The following is a 26,724-nucleotide window of genomic DNA, read 5'->3' on the forward strand; positions in this document are numbered from 1 at the left end:
TGATTTATGTACAATTAACCAAATATTATATTTAAAATTCATGCCTGTACCTGAGCTTTAAGGTTTCATCAAATGTTTTATATTCCCATTGCGAGGAGTGCGGCTCTTGGCCTGACATTTTTAAAGTATAATTGCAATTTATGAAGACATTTGCAGCTCTAAAGTGTTTTTAAATAAACTAATATTTTTTACCTGCACGTATGAACTTTCATTCGAATACTAGCAGCTCTAGTTTTCAAAATTGTCTTAGCTCAGTCCCAACCATGGTAGGGCTGGTCCTGGAGACTTATATGTTTTGTTTCATATATCAATGTATAATTGCAATTTCAGAGGACCTAATAGCTCTATTTTTCCAGGCATGGTGGGGTTGAGGTACTGAAGACTCTGTTTCATATTTGTTAGTTTCACATATACAATTTTCGCACCCTTCCAGACAGCAGTCAGACGCCTCTGGTATATAAGATAATTTTAGTTTAACCAAATATGGTGATGATTGCATTGTATAGATATGTATGGAAAGAACAATGTCAGAAAATGTAAATTCTAAATTTACATTAGAACTGAAACATGTTACATTCTTAATAATATTGGTTAATTAAATTGAATATCTTAACACGAGGTGTAGAATTGCATTGCTTGAATATGGTATTTTCGTTTTACGTTTTGTGTAATAATAAGGTTTATCGCAAATAACGTAAGCGACGCATGGTGGGAATGATTTGGAAGCAAACGCCACGACGCGTACGTACGTAATTTGATGTTTTTACGTATGCGCGCGTTGTGACTCACTTTGCTCCCAAACCCTTCCCATCATGCATTTTGCAATCAATCATTTGCGATACACCTTACAGTCATTAAAGAAATAACCTTAGATTCTATGTTTTTGTTTTCCGCTTACTGTTATCGCTCGGCTGTGTAACTTGGCCTTTAGGAAGATGGATTTACTTTTTCCCGATCGAAAAGACTGACGAGTGACGTCACATCACGGGACTACATTGTTAATTTGGGACATAGCAAAATAAATACTTATAATTGTGATACAAGAATTCATATTTGGATAAAACGATTTTTATTTTTATTTTATTTGTACACAATTATTTACCTATATAAATTATGATATATGCAGGTACAATATATGTATTTACAGAAAAATATAGAATGTTGTCGACACATAAGACAACCTATCGAAGTACATAATAACTAATTTCCAACAGGATCGAAATATCCTCACCTATAAAAGAAAGGAAAGTAATTGAAAAGAATATAATTTAAAGTACACTAATCTAGGAATTTTCGCTAACAAAAGATCTTATCTTAAGCTTGGTTCACACTAGCGACGCAACCTACGCAACGTAAAAAAATGCCCTTCCAATAATTGTGTTTTCCCCCGCCAGCGTAAAATCAATTTTTTGCAGCACTATTGCGTCGTCGGTTCCCACTTGTGATTACGTAATAACAGTCACTTTGCGTCGATACGTCGCTGCGTTGCGTTCTAGTGGGAACCACGCTTTAAGCATGAAAACAATTCATTCAATATATCAATCAATCAATCAATCAATCAATCAATAATATATTGATTCAATACAGTTGTGAAACAGGAGAAATAATAATAATGTAAGTGCATTGTTATCAATTATGCATGCCATAATGGCTTTGATAATGATCGTAACATATTTCACTAAAAAATTAACAAGCTTCGACTTAGATTTGATTGGCTGAATCTTTGGTAAATGTTGTGAATCGTTGATTGGCGTTCCACCTGCGTACTTTTGTTTACGATCGTTTCTTCATCAAATCCATTATGTTATATGCATAATTGATTGAATAATACTTACAATATTAGAAATACACGTGTGATTAATATTACTATATTTTTAAAAGTATAACATATTAAATTAGTTTTAAATAACTAAAACGTTCAATAAAAATACAGTTCAAGTTTGTATATTCACTTTCATTGGCCATATAAATTTATCAAAAAATTAACAAACCCTTTTTCTAAAAACAATTGACAGCATTCATACTAATCACATTTAAAAATAAAAAGAAAAAAATAAATAAATAAAAAAGTACAATAATGGTAATAATAATATTAATAAAAATCACATTTAAATTGTTTATATTAAATTACATTTAGATTGTCAGATATAGTAATTCGAGTATTTAATATTTTTTTAACGTAAAAAGGTTTATGAAGATAAAGGGAAGATGACAGGTACGGAAAACAATATATAGGATTTTGCATTTGTGAAGGGCAAATGATAAACCATTTTCAGTTAGTTACTAAAAGGGTATATTATTGTTATTTGTGATGTTGTTTTAATGTTGACATGTGCAGTACTTTACTTTGGTGGTAGGAACCGTAGGAGTTCGTCACTATACTTTACACAGTTAGCTTTCACCGTTCGACGGTGTCTTTATTCAATATAGAGTAAAAGTATGGTAAGGAAAATAAGAAAAAAAAACCTGAAACGAATCAATTGATGCAAACCGTAGTGGCACTGCATCAAATGGGCGCCTACTGTACAGTTATTCTATTCTATGCCCATTATCGGGTGTAGCACATTAAAATTGAGAGGACATAAAATGGACACCATCATTTATTATTAAGGGGCGAAACAGCCAATCCCTACTGAGTGGACATCCTATAAAGGGAAAATTAAGGGGACGGGGAACCTTTTAAGCTCAGTGCCAATGTTCACTCAATATTTTTTCCATCACAAAAACAACAAAAAAGACGAAATAATTATATCCATTTATCGTTAGTAAATAAAAAGGGGTATCATAATAATTATGATACTTTGTCTGTCTTGAAAGTTTTCATTGGTGAAACGTTGCCTGCTAAATTTTTAATTTCCGAGTCCAGATCAGTATTGTTATTGGTTTTTTCTGCGAAACCTCTATAAAGAGGACAAGTGTTCCAGGGGCAGTAGAACCCCCATTGAGGGGACACCTTCAGGACCCAAAAAGGTTCTACTGTATTTTTAACGGAGGATATCACAAATCAAGTAGGGCCTACGTGTTTCTAAGTACAGTACAGTGTTTAAAAATAATTATTTCATTTCAATCTTTTTAAAAACAGAAATAGGTCTGTTTTGAATGGCTTTTGTTTTTTATTTCTTTTTCCCGTGTTTTACTTACACAGATATATTAGAAGGACGTGGGGGTGGTTGGCTATTGGGAGGACCGGGTGCCACATAACCTAGGGGCGTGGTTGAACTAATAATTAGAAATTACTTTCACTGCACAGTGTAGGGGCAGAAATCAAGACAATTTTGGCGGGATGTTTGCATTGTCGCCCCTGAAACTTGTTCAACTGAGAATTTGTATCATTTCTGTAGGCCCAACAGTAAACATCATCGTTTAGGGCCGCCAATATAATTGGCTATTTTTTCAATCACATTGTCAGAAAATTAAATTCTTAATGAAATATTACGTGTGTAAAACCAAATGTATTATAAATAAATGTGATGTGAATATAACAATGGAGAAACTTTCATGGAGAAATAATTTACTAACTTATTTCTCCATGATAGAACTAATGAAACAATGTTTAGAAAATGATATATCTGATAGATATCATCTAAGTGATGTTTTTTGTTCATTCTCCATAGGCCCTATACATTCAATTCCTTTAATATAGGCCTAGTTCTTGTATAACACCATATCAAGTAGTAGTAGAAATTATTGTAGGGTTTTCTTAATGTTCAGCCAATTCAGTGTTTCTATACAGAAAAGAGTATTCAGAGGCCTTAACATCAATTAATTGTATAATTAGCAAGAAACTCAGGTCCAGTTACATTGGTGTTGATTGGTCAATAGGAAATGAACAGCACACTTATGGGTGGTGACAAAGTTTAGTTATTGATAAATTGTCCTTGGAAAAACACATTAGTTGGGCTGACCATGGGGTGACAGAGTTAACGACTTCGTAACGCCAGGTAGTATTTTACAATTCATTATTTTATGCTGCAAGCATGAGATGAATCCAACAAAGAAACTACAACACGACCTTGGATGGAAATATCATTTAATTTCAATTGACAAGCACATTAAATATTTCAATCAAAACCATTATCTTAATGTGGGGATACTGAATGATGCATTAGAGCAGATTATTGTTTAAGTAAAAATCAACATTGCAAGTCAAACGCCAACAAACTTTGGAATTAGAAAGCAATTTGCTCACATCCACAACTAACTTATGTACTATATTTCATATATCGAATAATTTCATTTTATTTATTTATTCGATATCATGTCCTGGGACCACAAAAGCAACAGAGTCACCATAACATGAAATGTCTGGGGCACCAGAAGAACTTAACTACCGTACATAAAATTAAAAAACAATATACAAGAAAAAGAGAAAGAAAGCACACCGGATATCAGAATTAAACAATATCATAATTAAAATAAATAATTTTCCTAAGCATGTAATTTAGTTAAATACGCAAATTAATTTTACAATAAAAGATTTATGTTGTTTGAGTACAAACTAGGATAATTCAATGTCATTTTCAGGTATTCGCTGCAAACGTTGTCTGATCCGACAAAATCCAAGCAACTCGACGCGGAACTGTGGCATAGAAATTGTGTAAATAAAAGGATTTGCAATGAAATTTACAAATACCAAATCTAGTCCAATAAACCACATACGATTTTTAAATTTAGGATTAGTATTAACAAATTCGCCGACTATGATTATCATAGTGATTGGCACCCAACATAAAACATATACCAAACTAATAGCTAAAAACATGTTGACTGTTTTAACGTGTACAGACGAATATACTGATGGAGAAGCAGATGTGTGTTTTCGTTTTACTAATTCATGAATTATTCTGCTATATACAATTATCATTGTTATCATAATATAGTATAAATAATGATCCCGTAATGGTTTGTACAAATAATACCTCATCTTCTATTCCACAGTTTGCATATGCATTGTGATATATTAATTTAACAAAATATATCTCTGGATTTAATAGTAACCCGATAATCCATGCTGATATTATCATTGTTATTGTTTGCCTGATTGTGTAATGTTCTCTGAAATATATTGGTTTCATTATAGCAAAGTATCTCTCTATTGTAATAAAAACCAGATTCGCCGTAGAAGCATGCGACATCATCCAAATTAGACAAGATATTTTACATTGAATATCTCTATAATACAGAGTAGCCCTATGTATTCCATATACTTTCTCCAGTACAACTTGCAATATGAAAATTAAACATCCTGTGGCATCGATAAGTGATTGGTTAAAAATAAACCATCGTGTGCTTCGACGGATTGTTAGCGCACGGTTAATCGTCAACAGTACTAAAGCATTGACAATTAGTCCAAACGTTGAAAGTGCATACCCGAATTTCACAGCTATCAAGTCGGTATTTTTAAAACTTATATTCATATTTTTGAGCTTGTAAAATAAGTCGGAATTCGTAAATTATGTTGTCGCTTTTCCCCCTACCAGCATAAATGCGTACTGTGAGATACCCTGATGAACTTTCTTCCCTGCAAGTGACGATGATCTAATAAAATAATATACTACACAATTGTGATGAATTCGCAGCCCCCGTGTTCAATCTCTTATTGTAATTGAAATCAATAATTTCAAATTTGTAGAAGAAAAAACCCAGTCGTGTCCCATTCGTCTATTTGAGAGACCAAAGTTCCAGTGCAGTGAGCCTTCTATTCCTTCTTCATCATGGTATCAATACTAGGCCTAAAACATGCTACCATCTCTATTACCTACCATTGTCCTCGAAACACAATAACACCCACATCATAACTGAACTGAATAACTGAACTTAAATTAAAACAATAAAACAGTTTTTTGTTCCTAATGGTTTAAATGAATATAGAGAATATTGACATATAAGTTGATTAGAAGCATACAAATAGCACCATCAACGGTTTATTATGGTTTTTTACCCATCGTCCTGCTAAATTGGTATTTTTTCCTTTTTGCATTTCATCAGCATATACTTCTACTCTATAAAATAGGATACAAATTACATATTTATAGACAATCTATAGAAAAACTGTAGTAACTAGAAGCTAAGAAGAGATTGAAAATTGTTATAAATTATACAATATTAACATTTTCAAAAACACATTTAAAGAATTAAATTAAACTATTCAAGGTAAATTGGTTTCTTTAGAAAGTAACCAAATCTGTACAAACATAATTATTATTGCGCTACAATTTGATCTCCAGAGGATAACACTGAGAGCACATTCTAACATACTATAGAAGAGAATTGAATGATTGACCTACATAGTTCAGTTGTACAATATATGCCATGAATTATAATGACATGCTTGAATTAATATTTAATATACATAGAATAATACGGAAACATTTATTTTAACAAAGTCGGTAATCTTAACAGGAATATTTACAAAGGCTGTATAAAACTGTAAATCTACATGACCAATTTTAATTGTAAATATCATGTATATCGTATTTGAACATTACCAAGCTTTTATTGGCATCAATTTACTATAATATTATTTACTATAATAAAAGTGTGTGTTTCTTTGCGAAAGACAAAAAACATCAAATTATTTCAACTTTCATCGAATGCAATAGGAATACAGAATTCGTTGTTATTACGACTCACTTATTTACAGCAGAGCCGAGCCACCAGTACGGTTGGTAAGATTTCAACCTGACCACTTTTTTCATAGAGGCCGTTGGACAACCCAGTGGCTTGAATAGAGATTGTTTCCTTTTCTTGCGTCAACAGCACCACTTTATTTCTTGTGGCTACATCACTGTAGAGCATAAAAACTATCCTATTCATCTTGATCCTGACAATATTAAATGACAACGTAGAAATTATTTCAGGGTATTATGCCGCCTGGTCTAGATAACAACTTAAAGCAGTTCAGTAATTAGACAATGTTCTAAAACGAGATATACCCGCAACAACTGCGGAGTCTATTCGATCATGTATAGGCCTACGGTCTTTCAGTTACCTCCATGGCACAATGTTGTCTAATGTCATTTTCAGGTGTTCTTTGCAAACATGTCCTGATCCGAAAAGATTTGAGCAACTCGGCTCGGAACTGTGACATGGAAATTGTGTAAATGAAAGGGTTTGCAATAAAATTTACAAATACCAAATCTAGTCCAATAAACCAAATGTGAGTTTGAAATTCAGAGCTACTGAATGCACTGGCAATGATTAACATTGTGATTGGCAGCCAACACAAGGCATAAACTAAACTTAGGGCTATAAAAACTTTCAATGTTTTAACGTGTATAGACGAATATACCGATGGAGAAGCAGATGTGTATTTTCGTTTTACTAATTCGTGAATTATTCTGCTATATACAATTATCATTGTTGATAACGCAAACATAAATGATAGTACAAATAATGATGCCGAAATTGAATACACAAGCCATGACTCTTTTTCTATCCCACAGTGTACATAAGTTGTGTTTTGATATATTAATTTAACAACTAAAATCTGTGGATTTATTAATATACCAATAATCCAAGCAGATATCATCATTGTTATTGTTTGCCTGATTGTGTAATTGTCTCTAAAATATATTGGTTTCATTATAGCAAGGTATCTCTCTATTGTAATAAAAACCAGATTCGCCGTAGAAGCATGCGACAACATCCAAATTCCACAAAATATTTTACATTGAATATCGCTATAATAAAGAGTTTGCATATGAATTTCAAGTATCTTCTCCAGTAGGAAAGATAAACATCCTGTGGCATCGATAAGTGATTGGTTGAAAATAAACCATCGCGTGCTTCGACGGATTGTTACACGATTAATCGTTAATAGTACTAAAACATTGACAAATAGTCCAAACGATGAAAGTGCATATCCGACTTTCAGAGCTATCCAGTCCCTGTCGGTTAAATTTAATTTCATATTTTAGGCTACCAGCAAGTGGAACTATCTAAATCAGAAATAAATAAATTGCACCCTGTTCTTATTGTGATAACAGTTTGCTACGTTATCAGTATACTTACTGAAAGTTACTTTGATGAACTCACACTCCGTTAAAAAAAAATAACTCTCGTACTTAAGTTCAAAAGTATAAATACTTTAACAGGAGCGAAACTGAAAGAAAGTCCAAACAGAAAAATTGTTGTCTTCGGTTCAATTTAGAATGAAACTTCTGCACATTCTGGAGTACCTACTTCTCATCTGTTGTGTTTGGTGATGTTCCTTGCCATATCAATGCCAGAATACCATTTTGGTGAATTCACAGGTAATGTCCCACTGAAAAAATCTCTTGTTTTAATTATACAAGCAATAAATCAAATTTGAATATTATAAATTATTGTGTAATTATATCAAGTAATGTCCTTCTATTAATCTTGATTGACTATTAGAAAAAAAAAAGGTTTTCAGTACCCTCGGGTTCGTTAGGCAATGTCTTCCACCGAACTGAAACTAAATCCAAAGCCAAGCAGTTAGTTCCAAATACTATAATATTATATAATACGTTCTAATTGTCAGCATCCGATATAACACAAATAAAACAATTAAACCGGATTCATATGTCCATATTTGTTGCATTTTCGTAGAATCTAAATCTAAGCCTTGTTCCATGTATAGTTTGTGTTTGTACTGGTACGAAAGAAGAAAGGCAGGGGAATTGAATAAATTAACTTCATCGCCATCATGCTGTGTGAGTAGCAGAACTTTAATTAGAAATGATTTCGAACGCAATTACATGGAACGTAAAGAAGACTACAGAATACTCCAGCATTTTTAACTTAATAATAATATATAGTCAATTAATTTAGTAATTTGGGTTCGAATCTGGACCCCGGCAGGGGTGTGTTTACGTAGTGTTATGTAGAGGTTAACCTTATTTTTATTCTATAGAATTGGCAATGAGGAAAAACGACTGAGGTGTTTTATTGAAAACAAATATTGCTAATGGTGATCGTAAAATTAAAAACGTACGTTTGCTTGCTGTAGCTAAACAAACTCGTTTAAACTGTAATACTTAATTTAAATAATAGGTTATAATAATAATATTAAAATTAACCCTCCCAGTGGACTTTCGTCACTTTGTTGTGACGTCAATAAACCACTGATTTGCTTATGATTTCATTACAATACATTGATGTTGTGGCTTTTCGTTATCTTTTAATTATAATTAAAATATTAGAATACAATTATAGTTCAACAACTGCAGCGGGTGGGTAGCTTTCAATACGGGGAAATAGTAGAAGGAACCGCAATGACGTCACTGTAAATCGGTGTGCTAAGTTTGCAGCCGAAAGCCTTCATTTTGACAATGCATGTTGACATTAAAATTAATAAACTGAATATGCTTTTATACTCACCTTATTGTCTTGTTTCTCCATAATTCCGACATTGATTAATTTATATTGAAAGTGGGAAGGGTTTTGGATTAAAGCATGGATTAAAGAATATTCTTTAATCCATGATTAAAGCAAGGCTATTATATTGTGTACGGATTATAGATGGTACCGTTTTGGTGTCTGTTACTAAACATTGGAAGAAGCCAATTGGCCAATCAGTCAAGTGCTTAGGGGGCGGAAACTGATCGTTTCGAAACTAGAGGTAAATCTTTGATCTGGTCGAGCTCAGCGTCCTGTGTTACGATTGCCTTGGTTATACTACGCTTGATTGTGTATCAGGAGTAACATTAGAGAGCTTTCGCTATCTCGGATCGGGAACGAGAACCAGCATTAATTACCGGTTCTCGATCTCGTACTCGTTCAAAAAACCCTTACTTTCTCGGCGGCTCGTTCCCCATCGAGATAGCGAAAGCTCTCTATTATCCAGTTCAAGTTAGAAACGTATTCCATTCGGTGTCCGTTTTAGTTATTACAATGTAATATTATTTTTTAACAATAATCAGACTCAGGTCGTTGGTTATACCATCATCTTAGTCAGAATTAGTTAGATCGTCAGTAACTAATTGTGACGATCAATGAACTAGTCATAACTCAAAACAATTAATCTCAACCTTTGTAATCTGCCATGTTTTCTCGTGAACCAGTCATATTCTGGTTATTGTATTTTTCTTGTTTGTTAACGTCAGTCAGCTCAACGCCAACACCAGTTTCGTCGGGCTAACCTGGAATAGGGCGTCTTTTTGCCAGTTCCCTCCGTCATTTTTATTCGATCAAATGACTCAAACAACATCATATTTGTTATTAGATACTTTATTGTTTATAAGCATACACCACTTAAAGGCACGTTTAAGGATTTCACACGAAAATGGTTCACATTATACATGTTTGTAGACACATGCGCAATCAATACAATATACATTTGCATAATTCTTATTTATATAGCTTAAGCATCTTTAAATATAAAATTGCATAACAATTTAAATTAGGCGACAAAACACAATAGTACAATAATAAGTTTAATATATAATCATATATAATATTTGGAATTTGATTAGTTATATAATACATTTTAGGTTTATGCTTAGTTTGAAATATGATAGTAGGCCTATTTATAATGTGTTGACTCCGCTAGTTTTAAAACCATTAGGCTATACATAGTAGTTGGGTCAACGCCAAGAAAATACGCTTCTGCGTATGTTCAGAAAGCACATCAATTTCACGAAAAGTTGTCAATTTCAGTGTTTTTATTAGTAAATTTTATAAGGTAAATTAAGCTACATTGACCTATTTATCTTTCAATTTTTATCTGAAATGTTTATTGTACCTATTAGACTAGAACATGCAATTTATTGTAATAACATTGGATATACCACATATAGTAGAAACAGGAAAAATGTATATAATAGGCAATGTAAGTAACCAGGTTGAAAAAGAGGTAGCTGTATGTTACGTAAAAGTGTATACGAGTAACCAAATTGTTATAATTAATATTAAAAAAATTTTTAAAATACAATGCAGCAGAAGTGTTAGTTATTGGTAATGGGTTATCACTTTTAATGTTCGTTATCACTAAGGTTCTCCTCACTTGTTTTGGCCTTCAGTAAAACGACTTGGACTTCATTGATTTCTGCTTCACTGACGTCACCAGCTGCTGTTTCACCATCCGCCAAATGTACGATGTTGTCTATGAAGGAATGGGGACACAATGTTATTAGTCAATATTGAGGAAATCTTGTCAGTCGTAAGAGTTCTCAATCCTAACCTGCCTACTAGTTCAAATGTTCAGTCTGTTAGTCAGGAGTGTTTCCTGGTAAGTCGGGTGAATTGGTAGACAAGGCCTATGTATTAAGGCCTAAAATTATCCGTCAGTTAGAAAGGGATTCCGTTCTGTGTCCGTTTTTTCCGTTACAATATCATGGTATTTAAAAAAAATAATAATCAGGCTCAATTTGTTTTGGTTATCCAATCATACTAGTCATAATTAGTTAGATCGTCAGCAAGTTAACCAGTTTTAACCGATCAGTTAACCAGTCCTAACAAAACATCTTTAATCTGAACCTGTGTCTTCTGCTATGTTTTCTCGTGAGCCAGTCTTTTTCTGGTTATCTTGTTTTTCTTGTTTGTTAACTTCAGTAAGCTCAACGTCACCAGCAGGTTCGTCGGGCGAACCTGAAATGTGAATTGAGTTTGATAAAAGAACATAATAGCAAATAAACAGAATATATGATAAATTACTTACTAAAACAAACTTTACTAAAAAGTAACTTACCAACTTCTTCTAGAGGTACTCTCCCAAATACCTATAACGACAATGATTTGTTAAATTTGTAACAACCAGTATGTTTACATCATCTTTATTACCATCACCAATATAGGCCTATAATCGTTGTTAGTCCTACATACGGCATAACTCGCAAAATATATGAATCGTCATTCTGGTTTTTTTATCGATACTAAAGCACTACACGACATATAACATATTATATAACACCTAAATATTCCTTTCATTGGACGATTGTGGGTCACATTGTGTGCAATAGTACGCACTATTGAACGGTCGTTCAATAGTGAAGGTTATATTTCATCATTCAAATACTGCCATTATTTGTACCATTACACTCATGAACATTCATCATTTGTATAATATAACTCACCAGACCCTGATGTGATAAAGACCTAAGTCGCATCAACCCTTGTCTTGTACTTCGACTCCTTGCCAACTCTATCTGTAAAATAATTGTATAGTCTAATAATATAATCTGACAACGGAGGTTGTACTAGATTGAAATAAACAACCAAATTCGCAGTTCCTCACTTCAATCGGCAATCAATTCTAGAGTTTTGGACCAGCGACAGTGAACGGAAAGTGAGGCTCAGGTAAACGGAACATGTAGCCTAGCTAAGAGTCAGTAATGACAGTTGCATCGTCGAAATAGGCTTTACTAGTTTAACAGAAGGTATTGGTTTCAGACGTCTTGTATACTTTACCTCTTTTGTGAAATAACAGTAGATTGAGATAAAGAATCCTTGTAAGGCAAACAGAACATAGAATAGTACTTGTAGTTCATAGGTTATGTGGCTGGTCATTCCAAACACCCATATCACACCAAGGTATGGAATCATAAACACCGACTCTACAACACATCTCCTAACAAAGACAAATGGTTACACATAATTGAAGTGCTGTAATATTATCATTATTTAAAAAATTGTTTCTATGACGTGTACCAAGGAAGAATTGATACCAGTCCTTCTCGCCTTTGATAACTAATAACAATAATATTAACAAACGTTGGTACGATTATTGTAGCATAACATTTACAGCTTGAAATATACAGCAGCAACAGGTTTCAGAATTATAGATGTGTGAAGTGTTCCATATTTCTAGATATAGTTATACTACAATACTAACAATTTTGTTTGTTTTTTTATTGTAAAGTGAAAAATTGTTTTTTTTTTGTATATATATTGTTTTACTAATTATGTATTTGTCTATATTATTTTATTGATGATGGGAGAAAGAGCAGTTACTCTGTTTGAAAGGAAAGAGAAATTTCTATCTTCTCTGGTTTGACATAACTATTACGGACTTTAAAGAAAAAACTTGTTGAGCCTAATTACCTCCGCCAGAATGATGAGAGGTTATGTGGTCGATCGAGTGTGTTTGTTTGTGTGTTTGTTTGTTTATATAATTAGCAAGATTACTCAAAAAGTTATTGCTCATTTTTATAAGATTTTAAAGGATGGTTTCTTAGCTGTATGGGAACACGTCAGTAAATGACTGGCAAAGGTTTGCGCTCTCTGAGTGTCCTTCTAGATAATCTTCAAACAATCTATACACATTTTCGTTGACATTTTAAAATCTTGTATTAATAATCTTAATAATTTTTTACCGTATCTTCACGAAAACATTCTTGTATTTTACTGGCCTAGAATCTTCTTTGTATCCTCTCATGGCGACAAGCAATAAAATAGATTTGACCTATGCAATAAAATATATAAACTAGAATTTAATTCGTCACTTTGACGAATTATAGGTGATCATATTTATCATTTTAATGAAATTATATAAATAAACCATAACGATGTATTTCAAAAGCAATGAGTGACCACCATCTTTTTTTCCTAATATTCATATAATTATAGTATCATCGTTGGGTATTGTTATTCAGATTTTGATTAATATATTTATCAAATTGTAACAAATTGGCTAATTTCCAGAAAAATAATTATATTAAAACAACATTGAAGTGGAATTGTTTAGATGATTGCCCTACTCTGTCGTAAATTTTACTGTGTACGTGTATAAACATTAAAAAATAACGATCATTTTAATTATCGATGTCTTTTACTTTTAAAGAATATTTACGATATTTTACTGTGTTTTATTATATTGTATTACTTTCTTCTCTCCATCTGAATACATTTGAATATTAATAATAATAATATAATTGAATAATTTGTGTGTAAAATTGATGGAATCATATGGCACGATTTAGAAAACCCTTCCCCATCCCTCAGTCTCAAATGGTTGGATATTGTTCTCTAAAATATTTAAATTATTGTCATAATGACCTATTCCGTTTTGCGGAACGGAAGACGGTGCCGCTCATTTCACAATGACGCGCCCGTTTACCGAGAACAGCCGGGAATTCCCCTTTACCGTCGATAAAAAAGCTATTTAATCCATGGTATTACTTACCGTTAGGAAAAGAACAGCCGAAAATATAAATGCAGGCAATATGCCGCTATACGCAGTCAATAAACACCTGGCAAATACGATATAAAAAGCATGTTATTGTTTGTAAATAATAAAGATATTATAGAGTTTTTAAGCCATTATTATCTATTTAGCCTATTTGTTGATTCATATGGCTGTATTGAAAGTGATACACGCAAACAGGAACAAGATAAAGTACTGTGATGGCGCCATTTCAACTCTTTGTTTGTTTCAAGTAGAAATAGCATGCAAGCATCCAATGTTAACTGTTGGTACCGATGGACCAGTTTACGTTATGTACTTGTTAGCAGGTCATCATGTTGTAATTCAATTGTGAATTAAGTTAACTTGTTGCCATTTATATCACTGATCGGCATAATAGTAAGGGCGCACTTTTTGAACAATGTTAAATAGTATTCTGATTTTAAGAATCAGCCTAAAGACATTTAGCTTATTATGTGAAATAAGATATGGTAATTTAAAGTGCTTAACAAAATATGTTTCATGTAAATTAATGAATTATTATTACCTGTCATGCTTGCCGTAACCCCTATGTACCCCGACAAAAATACCAACTAGGGCAGCGGGTAGCGCCCAGCCAAACGCACTATAATACCGTTTATTTGTATAGCCTTCCTCGATAGTTTTACCCATGATTTTTAAATAATAGTGTGCCCCTTCTGCCGCAAACCAAGCTAACGTTGCAGTATAGAAGAAATGCATCACTATCCCACTGACTGTACACGGTATCTGTTGAATGATTGATATTACATAAGTTACAATATAATACAATGTTGTGTAGGATGTGTGCTCCTTTAGAATCATTTCAATCTATCTCATTAAGGTCGAGGTAAGGTGAAAAATCACCCACCCTTTTCACCCTCACACGGAAAATTAAGATGACTTTTTTATACTACCTGCCAAATAATAAATATTACACTGCTGAAGACGAGTCGGCAATCGATCGTGGAGCTCTTGCCTAAGGGCCAATTTACACAGACGAACGGTAACGGTGAGCGGAAAACCGCGTAGCTGGTCCCACGTATAATCTGTATCTGCCGTGAGCGGGAACCGCCCATCCGCTCCGCGTTGTGTGTAAATGGTCAAGGAAATAACAGATTATATAATTGTATTACCGTTACCCTCGTCTGTGTAAATTGGCCTTAGCGCAGACGGTCCAACAATTACAATAAAATAACGTTAAAACGTCGTCATTGCATTCATTCAAAAAGTCTTTGATTTAATATTTAATTAATGAGCTTAGTTCCTTTGGAGGAAGTTAAAAAAATAACCAATTTCTTACAATGAATCTTGAGAATTCAATACTACAAACAAGTGTTGCTGTTGTTGCAATAGATGCTGCCAACAAGTTCAACAGAGTGAATACATAATCATAATCCTTCACAAGATGCCTATTAAAAAAAACAATGTATAGCGTCAGAAGACATTAAAAAAACAATGTATAGCGTCAGAAGACATAAACAAGCACCTATATTAAGCTTGGTTCCCAAACTACGTCATGGTGTTATGTGCATGTGGGAATACGGTATTGTGACGTGTGTCTAGCTTTAGGTCGTCGATCGTCGCAAATCGAAAGCTCCCGAGAGCTTGGTACCCATTAGGACGCAATGCAAGGATATAACGCAGCGCAAGCGTGTTGACAAATGACAAGCGACATTTTGAATAATCCATCACTTGTGATTGGTCAACTCACTTACGTTGCGTCGAAATGGGAACCAAGCTTTCGGTTTGCGAGCCGATGACCAAGCAATACAGTATTCCCGCATGCACATAATAACATGACGTAGTTTGGTCGTTGGTCGTCGCAAATCGAAAGCTCACGAAAGTGAGTTGACCAATCGTAAGACTTGGTTGCCAATAGAACGTAACGCAAGGACGTAAGCGCAATGTGAGCAATTTGATCAATGACAAGCGATGGGTTATTTTGAACTATCAGGGTTGGTCAACTCGCTTGCGTTGCTCTTACGTCATTGCGTTGCGTCATAGTGAGAACCAAGCTTAAGCGATGGATTATTCAAACTGTCGCTTGTCATTGGTCAACTCGCTTCTATAGTATCTATAGTTTTGTTTTCCGCTTACCGCAGGCCTACCATTACTGTTACCATAAAGCGTGGTTCCCACTAGCGACGCAACACAAGGACGTAACGCAACGCAAGTGAATTGACCAATCACAAGCCATGGCTTAATCGCTTGTGATTGCTAACTGTCTATAACTTCGCTTGTCATTGGTTAAAACGCTTGCGTTGCGTTTACGTCCTTGCGTTACGTTCTAGTGGGAACCAAGCTTTACTGTTACCGCTCGTATGCGTATAGGCCAATTTACACAGACGAGCGGTAACTGTAATATAAAAATGGAATCTATATTATTCCTTATGACCATTTACAGACAACGCGGACGAAATTGTAAATATAAATAGTTGGGATTAAAGCACAGTGTTAGTTCAATTAGATGTTCTCATGAATAATTGTCAACCATATTTGGTATAATCTTACCTTAGTTTAACTATGTGCCAGATGACAATGGATTGAACAATTATCGATATCAAACAGGCGGCGTACGTTGGTACTCGTATGCCTATTGCTTTCTTTCCAAGTGGCTAATAAAATAATAAAACGTGAGGAATTGTAATGACAGTTTTACACAGGACATATTCTAATGTTATTAAAGCTGCGTTCACAGGTATATCGGAATCCGGTCCGGTGTCGCCGGATACAAAATCGTGATTGTTTAAGAATTGATCCGTCCACACTAACGCATTCTGGATTCCGTACAAAACGTATAGAGTGCTCTGAATTTTCTGCGGCCACCGGTCCGAACCCAGGTTCAGAATGGGCTTAAATCATAGATTTTCCTACTTTGCCTTTTAGTGAACCATTTATATTGTTGAATATATTTATATTATTTTGAAATGTTTGTACATTTGTTTAGGAGTTGCTGTCAAATTACAATAATTCTTTGATATAGTGTATATGTATTATTAACTTCTAAAATCAGTACTTTGATACTACCAGTGTTAAATAACGTAAAACATAGAGATTGATATAGGCCTTAGTTGATTGATTTAAAAGTATGCTATTTCGAAATAAAAATCTGTAGCCAAAAAAAAAAATAATGCTCCGGGCTCCTCTTGCAAAACTTACATCGTACTTTTCCATCGGTGCGATGATAGCGAAACTAGTCGTGTGATTACAATTACAGGTAATGTAGGACGATGAACTATCGCCAAAATCTCGCTTACACCCCCATGTTGACCACCTTCTGTTAATCATTAAAAACACAGACTTAAAAGAATAGGAAAAAATGTACATAATACATTACTTTTAGTGTGTAGTTATAAGTGAAAATCCACATTTTCGTATTTCTTATTATCTCACTGTTGAGTACATGGATGACTCATAATTCTTTTAAAGGAAAGTCATTTTTTAAATAACTTAAAAATTAGAAGTAACCAATTAAGACAGAGAAGTACATTTACGCAATGGGGCAGCAATATGTTTTTCACATTATTTGAATTTTCGTTTTCAAAAACACTATAACAATTATATAACGACGCTACTTGCTACTGTACAATTCGTGGACGAAATCAACTGGTCCTAGCCAGTCGCTCAAATATCACATGCGCGTAATACAAAAAAAAATACACTTTACCTTGCACTGCTGTCCCAAAACACACATAAAGCGTTTTTCCTGACAAAATCTGCGTTTCCATTTTGTTCATTGAGAGACTAAAATATTTAAAAAAAATCATTGTCTCAATTTTTAACCTTTATAAATAGAATAGGCCTATGTTTAGCCTTTGGCTATTTTTTGTATTTAAAACTTGAATAAATTAAAATGAAAGTACAGTACGGACTACGAATTATTTTCAAATTATAAAGATTCAGTGTTAATGTTATTAGTGCTAGGATTTGAATTTACTACTTTTCAGTCTGTCTTTCAAGTAACCGGTTTCAGCTTAAACATGTTCTTTGTTTAATTATGTTATGTATTACATTCCATATTTTTAATATTTTAAAGTTAATATTTTAAAGATTTATTGTCACCCTGAAAAAAAAAATGTTCTCAAAATTGTTGGTTGAATATTCCATTTTAATGTAACATAATAGCTACCTAGTAACATTTTGACCAAAAACTGGATGAAAAAACCAAAAATATTTACCTGAAAAACTGAAATTTAAAGCAAAAAAATAGTTGAATTGGCTGCCAATGAGTTTTTGGTTGAATTTAACTGTTTATTTGTTATTTATGGGTGAAACACTTTATTGAAACGACAAAATAACCTATTCAAAGTCTGATTCAATTAATCTTAATTTTTTATTTTTTTTATTGTTTTATCTTTAAGTGTTTTATTTATTACATATTCTTAATATTTTAAATTTAAGGTTTTAAGTGTTCTTGTAAACGCAGGGTACACTTATGTTGAACCGTAAGCATAATACGTGTAAACGTTGTATTTACTGTAATAGCTAATGTAGAGAGATACATTCCTCTAATGCAGAGAGATACATCGCTTTAAACCGTACATAATGCTTTGTTACTCACCTGCTCAAGCTTTATGGAGAAAGTGACCTCAGCTGAACGGACAGTATGATTTTGATAAACAGAACATGTCAACACGTCACTAACTAACTCGTAGTTTACGATATGATCATTACTGAATGAATACATAATATTTTAGCACAAACATCGTACTCAAAATGAGAAACAATTGTACGTATCATGGTTATAATTATGAAGAAAAACAAAAGAAAACAAATGCTCTCTCAGAATACCGACCTTATATTTCCACGACGCGCACGACCGCGCAGCTGTCGAGTCGAAAAGTCATTATTAGAGATAATTTGCAGAATAACTTCTAGACTCAATAGCTGTGTAGTCGCGTGGCGCCAATGGGAAAAACTACAGTTACAGCCATCACAAAAATGATACCCTTATACATTGATAATTATTTTGATAATTTATATTATTAACAATAAAATTAAATAAAAATAGTTGGTGATAAAGATATGTTTAATTTGATTATGAGGTTGATGATGACGTTGATTATGATGATTACGACAACAACGACGATGATGATAATGAAGATGAAAATTATACAGTTTGGATGATACAGTACAGACAATGGTACTGATGAAACACATACATTATACATCTCATTATGGACATGCGAGATTCACATAAAATCGATAACAGCCCTAATTATTTGTTTTATTGAAATAGAAATTCACTAAATGTAACTTCAAGCTAACGGTCTTACTACGCATGCGTGTTTTGCTCGAGCTTCAAAAAGTCACGTACTAAAACTACTTAATTATGTACGCGCGTGTTCTGATGTATCTTAACATAAATGCTGGTTTATATAACTCAGCGAGGCAATTTATTCCAACGACCGAGGATTCTTCTTTATCATCATCGCAAGTAGAACAATATTACCGTGACACTCTATGGCAAATTGAGAGGGCTGGGTTTGAGAGGTGGTTTGAGAGGTGGGTTGGGCTGGCACGGATACATAGTCAGCGCTGGGTTTAAGTACCATGGACATTTTTTTAAAACACCACGAGAACATAAACAATACAACATAAATATAAAGAAACATGGCAAAACAAAAATATTTACAAAAACAGTGTAGATTGTGGCACATATAGGCCATCGTAATATTATTATATTTTTGTTCATTTAATGCTGTCAACTACACCGGATGCATGCTTTAAAAGCATATAAACAAAACCATACGTTTTTACCTGTGTTCATCATCACTGTTTCGTTGGATTGAACGGTAACCCTGTATTTCTGACGGTCGATTTAATGTCGCGACAACATCAGCATCTATTATCATAAAGGAAATGAACAAAATGATATGTTATGGTTGACATATAAAGTATATAAGATTCTCGTTTCGTATAATTTCATCTAACCAAATAACATACAGCTATTGATTTCACGTCGTTAGTTTGTAAGTATATGTCGTGGGGTTAGTGGCGCGTAATTAACGAACGTCAGTTGGCAGGCGACAACCATTTGACAAACGTATTATGAGATGAATTCCATACCTTTGGAGAGAGAAGACATTACTTTGTCTACCCATTCATGAGGCAATTTATTCGTTTTATCTAATTACTTGTATCAACATAATAATATTGAATCTATAGGTACAATACAACGCTCATCCATTAACAGTAGTTTCTTTGCTCACTCATTATCTGCTTTCATTCCGGTATTTCCTTCGTTTGCCATGAAATCCAGTAATGCAACCGTTCAATCATAGAAGAGGTGTAACACCAAACCAATAACAAACCATACTTCCATCAAATCAACCAACTAACCAATCAGCCATCAAACTGTACAGTCAACTAACCAAAAAACTAACCAACCGGACAACCAACCAACAACTATAATTCTTCCATTATATAACCAACCAACCAACAACCAACCAACCCTTCTCATACAACTAACAAAACAACTAGCTATACAATCATACAACTAACCAACCAACTAACCAGACAACCACAATTCTTTCTTGATACAACTAACCAACCATACAACTAACCAAACAACTAGCTATACAACCAGACAACCAACCATTTACAACCACAATTCTTCCTTGATACAACCAACCAACCATTCAACTAACCAAACAACTAGCTATACAACCAGACAACCAACCATTTACAACCACAATTCTTCCTTGATACAACCAACCAACCATTCAACTAACCAAACAACTAGCTATACAACCAGACAACCAAGCAACCAACCATACAACCACAATTCTTCCTTGATACAACCAACCAACCGACCAAACAAATATACAACCAACCAAACACACATACAACTATTACAACCACAACCAACTAAAACTTGTCAGTCAGGTGGTCAGTTGGTCAGGTGGGCAGTCAGTCGAGAAGGCGGTCAGTAGTCTAGTCGATATAAAGGCGGTCAGAGTATGTTCATTCGTTTATCCATGGTTCAATTCACCTAGCCTATTCCTATGCATTGCGAATTAAATCACATTATTCGCAATTTTCATTGATTTATCTCCATACCGCCGACAAAAACCTCCAATGAAAAAAAAAATTATAATGTACAACGTAGGCATATTTATAATAGTTTGCCGAGACATTTTCACAATGAAAAATTGTGATGTAATTAAATATAAAATAAATATATTAATGCAATTTATTAGTAAACTACTTCCTCCCCAGAGATGCTATAAATTGAATTTATTTTTATTGCATGCAAACATGAATAATGTATGCGATTCTATGAAGCTAAATTTTTTTAAACTTTTCAGCATTTTTTGTGATAATAATATAATGCTGTGAATAATAATAAGACTGTATTGTTTAGGTTGCAATATTACTATGTATATATAATGTGATTATAATGTTTTAACCCTCACCTATCATGCAAGGCGTGCCTACAAAAGTAAAGTTTGGTTTCCACAAGGGACGTAACACATCAACGTAGCGCAACGTAAGAGATTTGACCAATCACAAGCGATGGATTTATTCCACTGTCGCTTGTTATTGGTCAACTCGTTTGCGTTGCGTCTACGTCCTTGCGTTGCGTCCTTGTGGGAACCAAGCTTAAAGGGCTTAACACTGAATCACACTAAAATAGGATTTTCTCCCATTTAGTGATGCGTTTTGAAGATCGTAAAAGTTCGTAGTACAAAAAGATCATTTTCACTATTCAAAACTCTTATTCTAAAACCATATACGCACTTGAGGGTATTCTCCTCGTGGCAAATATGTTACTACTGTAGCAACACTACGGTGCAACAGTATACAAATAATTAATGTTTATGAGTGCAATGGTACAAATAATGGCACGAGGTGAATGATGAAAGGTTATATCAACGAGGCAAAGCCGAGTTGATATAACCTTTCATCATTCACCAAGTGCCATTATTTGTACCATTACACGAATACAAAACATTCATTATTTGTTTTATGTAACATCTAGACGTTTTTTTTTCGTACACAAAAATGTTTCAAAAAGTACTATTTAACGATCGTTGAATAGTGCGTACTATTGCACGCCATGTGACCCACATTCGTCCAATCAAATGACAGGAATTTATATAGGTGTTATATAATAAAGGATCTTTCACACCTGTTCCGGTACGGTTCCGGTCCGGCGACGGCAAATCCAATCGAACGTCAATGTTTTGTTTTTACGCGGCTACGCGCATATCAATTGGTGCTTGGCCGCGTGGAGCGTCGTGAAAACGAAACATTGGCGTTCGATTCGCCGGACCGGAACCGTGCCGGAACAGGTGTGAAAGGCCCTTTAGTGATGAGTTGTTATAGCAATTCTTATTGTTAGAATATGTTCTGTAATTAAAAAAAAATCAATTGCTTTACTGTTGACTACCTTTCTCCCACATTCATTACGGGTTGTCCCCTGCCCTGACAATACCCCTTTTTCAAATATGATGTATATAAAACAGTGGTAACAACAAAACATTATACGATGTATACTTAGTTCTATACCGATCCTGATAGTTAACAGCATTTAGTTGAGACTTGGCTAAGTGTCCTATTTTTTTTCAGGAGGAGACAAAGTAAACTCATTAATGTTTACCTGCGATACTAGCCATAGATAAGACATCTAGATAGGCATCAGGAGACGCAGTCTTGTCGTCAGCTCTTTCATGTTGACATCTATAGGTTGCTCCCTTTGGCCCTTCATTAGACGTACATGTTCGTCCGCTAATGCTTACGGGTAAATTCTCACTGAAGATAGAATCTGTAACATACCCTTCAGTTTTATCTAAAATGTTAATTAAATAAACATTATATTATAGGATTATATCTTAAGATAATTTGAACATTGTATGTTTTACTCGAGGGCTAAATGTATATATGATTATACGTCATGTTTCATATAAACTTATACGGTACACTATAGGCTACCTATACTACTACTGGTGTAATTATGAGGATAGTTAACGCATCAATCGTCTTTTACAAGACTACTCGTTTACACTAGGACGATAATGATAAACAGATAAACATTCTTAGATAAAACAAAATAAATTGGAAATGGTTTCCTTTTAGTATTAAATGATAATCATATAATGCTGTCTTTGATTAATTTAATATTTTAAAAATCAATAAAAACAATTACATCATTGCATTGTCACTATAATTCATCATCATCTAATCATGACGTCATTTGATTGTTGGACGTGTGAAAATATTATTTTCATCAAAGGCAGCATAGATGGTTATACTATAGTTCTATGATAAACACTTTTTAGATTTCTTTTGTTTTATGTACGGAAAATGTATGTTTATCTCTATTTATCGTCCATCAGTATCGTCGATCGTTATCGTCCATAGTGTAAACGGGCTTTAAAACGCACTATAAACGATCAAATAAAACTGTTGTCGATTTTCCTTTCTACCGTGCCACTTACAGCCAAACGTCACAACCATCGTTCAAACTGTAAGTTAAACTAATTTTTAAAAAGTATCGTGTTGGTGATCGATCGTGCACTTGCCTTTAGGCGAACTCTCACTTGTGCATCACTTATTGATTATGGCCTTCGCTTGTTTAGTTACCGTACATTTATTTAAAATATGAATAGATATTATTGATCTGGGGGAAGTTACGACGTCTTAATGCTTTAGGCCTGACGGTGTGTGACATGTTTAATACCATATTCGTTGTGATCTAATAGTCGCCTGTAAGCAAAAAGTCACGGGTTCCAATTCTTCCTTCCCCCTCCGTTTTTGGTAATATGTGTACTAGAGGCTGTCCTGAATTTCCACTTTGCTTACACGACGGGAGAATGTCATAAATGCCATTTTCAACGCATTGTTTTTTACAATAAATTTGTTGCTTTTCTTTTAGTGTAATCAAGACATGATAAGTATAGTTAAATCTATATATAAATATAAATTTACCAAAAATACAAGGCAACCATATTATTATTTACAAAATGATTTTTATAAAGTGTATTTTTGCGATACATTAATATTTTTTTTTCTTTTAATTCATTACTCTCTTATTTTTGAGAGAGTATTATCGTGTTTCTTCTTATTTGTTTAATGGTTACGTTACCTTTATCTCTTAATTTTGTATTATGTATGTGTTGAAATGAAATTAAAAAAAAGTATAGTTAAATCTTACCTGATTTAACAATTGTGTAAACGGTGAATACCTGAAATAGAAATATTATAAATAATAATTTAAAATGCTAATCAATGATGTCCTGCTTGTATTATATTACCCCTTCAAAGAGGCAAAATATTGGAATGTAAATGTGCTGTACTGGATCGGGAACCATTATGTCGTCACACAACACACACCACGTCCCCTTCCCCGGCTAGCACCACATCTGAAATCTCACGTTTTACAATCTTCATTATTGGACAAATTAGGAGTACATTTAACACCTATTATAAAATAATGTTCTACGTCCGGTTGCGTTGGTTCGCATTGATTTGATAATATGCTAATAGTTCATTATGAGAGGTAATTTATTTTTAATGAATGAATTTGTTCAAGCTTTCATTTATTATAAGAATAATTTATTGTATTTTTAAAAAATCTTATCCGAGACGAATATTTAATTTTAAAATGAAATTATTAGAATATGATTTATATGATTTCGTATTACATTTAATTTGCAACTACTGTATTAGTTTCAATATTCAATATAGGCCGATTTTTTTCATAACGTATCACAGTGTCAATGCATAAATGTATCTTGATCGTGTATGTAAAGATAGCATAGATACCACATTGATTAGACATATATTATGCGAGTATTCTTCGAATTCCTAAAGGGACGCATATTTTACAAGTTTGCATAGAAATCGAGGTGTATCTTGTCAGCATTATTGCAGGCAAGAGTAACTTCTAGTTATCTAATTAGGTTTTGTGTTTGAAATGCAGAATATTATATACTTGAGTGGAATCACGATGCATCGCATGTAAGGAGGTAGCGATCATATCGGTTTGTGCATTTGACACCTTGTCGTCCGTTTGTACGTCTCTTGTAAAGGTGTTCTTAGACTGGCGGGATCCTGTTTTATGGATGTACCAGGCAGTCTGTAGTTATTGTCTTTGTTTTATGTCGGCATTTCGATTTTTTTTTCGAAATAGTGATCTCAAGTATTATAAGTATGAAGCGCCATGTGTGTCAAAATAATATTTATCTTTTACTAATTTCGGTATAGAACCTAGACTAAGCCTTTTTATGATAGTTGATATTGTGATTATGATATTATTATATCAAAATTTATAAAAAAAATAACATTGCGGAAACAGAGAGAGACTGCTGCCAGCCCCGTAGCCATGCAGTGAGATCACAGTATATTTAAAAAAAAAAAAAATCCCCTGCCCCCATTCAGAGTTATAATATAGGCTTAGGCTTATGTATTTCTTTTTAACTGTATTTAAAACAATAATACATTTTTTCGCCATAATTATTATCATCAGTCTTCTAACCCGTTATCCTTATCTTTACCATCCATGATCTTATCACAAATTATCATCATCGTCCTCTTCTGTATTCCAATGTACTAACATGATTATATTCCTTTATTTGTTTCAGTTTTTGTGAACATAATTCATGCACACTTTAATCTTTAATATCCACCAGCCATGTAAGAAAATATAATGCTAGCGAAGTAGATCGATACATACAAAATGAATAATACATGAATGACGACTTTATCGTAGCTGGAAGGTGTTTGTGTACTGCGTTTGGTGGGGCGCCGACTTCTACGATCATTAAATCTGTTATTCTTACTTAAACCTTACCTCGCGTGTATTATTCAATTGACACATTATTTTTTGTGCAACACAGGTGAATTATTTGTGGGACACTCGTGCATCATTAGAGTGACACGCGTGCATTATTTGTGCAACATAGGTATAAGATGAATCTTCGGATAAAAACATGTATTCGAGTGTTTTAGTCATCGAATTTCACTCAAAAATACACGCAATTATCTTGTGATACAACATTGTATAATACAACCAAATAGTAGGCCTTATTATAATCAGAGACCCTAAAATTAATTATGCCTACGCTATATAAAACGTATGCCACGCGTGGCACACGCGAGGATTGTTTGATTGGCACTAGTATAGGTAATAAGTGAAACCCATTCGAAATATCTAATTATTTACTCCAATGATAAGAATAAATAAATATGAATACTTACAAATATAATATGGCAGATGAACGTATACATATTCCACAGCAACATGGTGTCGCTGCTTTAGACGTTAGCACTGTTGTGTTTTATTATAGATGTTACACCGCTACAGCCAAGTATCGTATACGAATAACATCTTGGTCGATTCGACATCTCGATCAACAGTATTGATTTGCGGAGAACAAGGCATTTTAGTTAGATTGGCTGAAAAGAGCATAGCTTGCACACCATCGCAAACGAAGCATGCTAGCAACAACAGAAACATTCATTTGACCTGAACGACTGAGCGACGATTAAGATGAATACGATATGCAGATATTCTAGGTTGTAAACATTTTAAATACAGTATTTGATTGATTCGTGGTTCGTATTTTCAAGAGCATGTTGCCCGAGGCCTGTACATTTTATACGAATATTAT

The 26,724-nt window shown here is 33.6% G+C and overlaps 1 protein-coding gene across 1 annotated transcript; it reads right to left on the minus strand.

The window, feature by feature from the left end:
• Window positions 1-10,202: 10,202 nt before the first annotated feature.
• On the minus strand, window positions 10,203-26,498 carry LOC140055209 (adhesion G protein-coupled receptor L4-like). The gene is made up of 17 exons (XM_072100465.1): window positions 26,312-26,498; window positions 24,267-24,297; window positions 22,713-22,901; window positions 19,868-19,952; window positions 18,669-18,780; window positions 17,775-17,851; window positions 17,267-17,384; window positions 16,619-16,722; window positions 15,408-15,516; window positions 14,634-14,854; window positions 14,087-14,153; window positions 13,278-13,366; window positions 12,373-12,532; window positions 12,039-12,110; window positions 11,654-11,684; window positions 11,443-11,553; window positions 10,203-11,068 (listed from the first exon to the last, which is right to left on the minus strand). The coding sequence occupies exons 1-17, from the start codon at window positions 26,354-26,356 to the stop codon at window positions 10,938-10,940; spliced, it is 1,752 nt and encodes a 583-aa protein (XP_071956566.1). The 5' UTR covers window positions 26,357-26,498; the 3' UTR covers window positions 10,203-10,937.
• Between the last annotated feature and the right edge of the window lie 226 nt (window positions 26,499-26,724).

This window comes from Antedon mediterranea, chromosome 7, assembly GCF_964355755.1.
Source record: "Antedon mediterranea chromosome 7, ecAntMedi1.1, whole genome shotgun sequence".
Lineage (NCBI taxonomy): Eukaryota > Metazoa > Echinodermata > Crinoidea > Comatulida > Antedonidae > Antedon > Antedon mediterranea.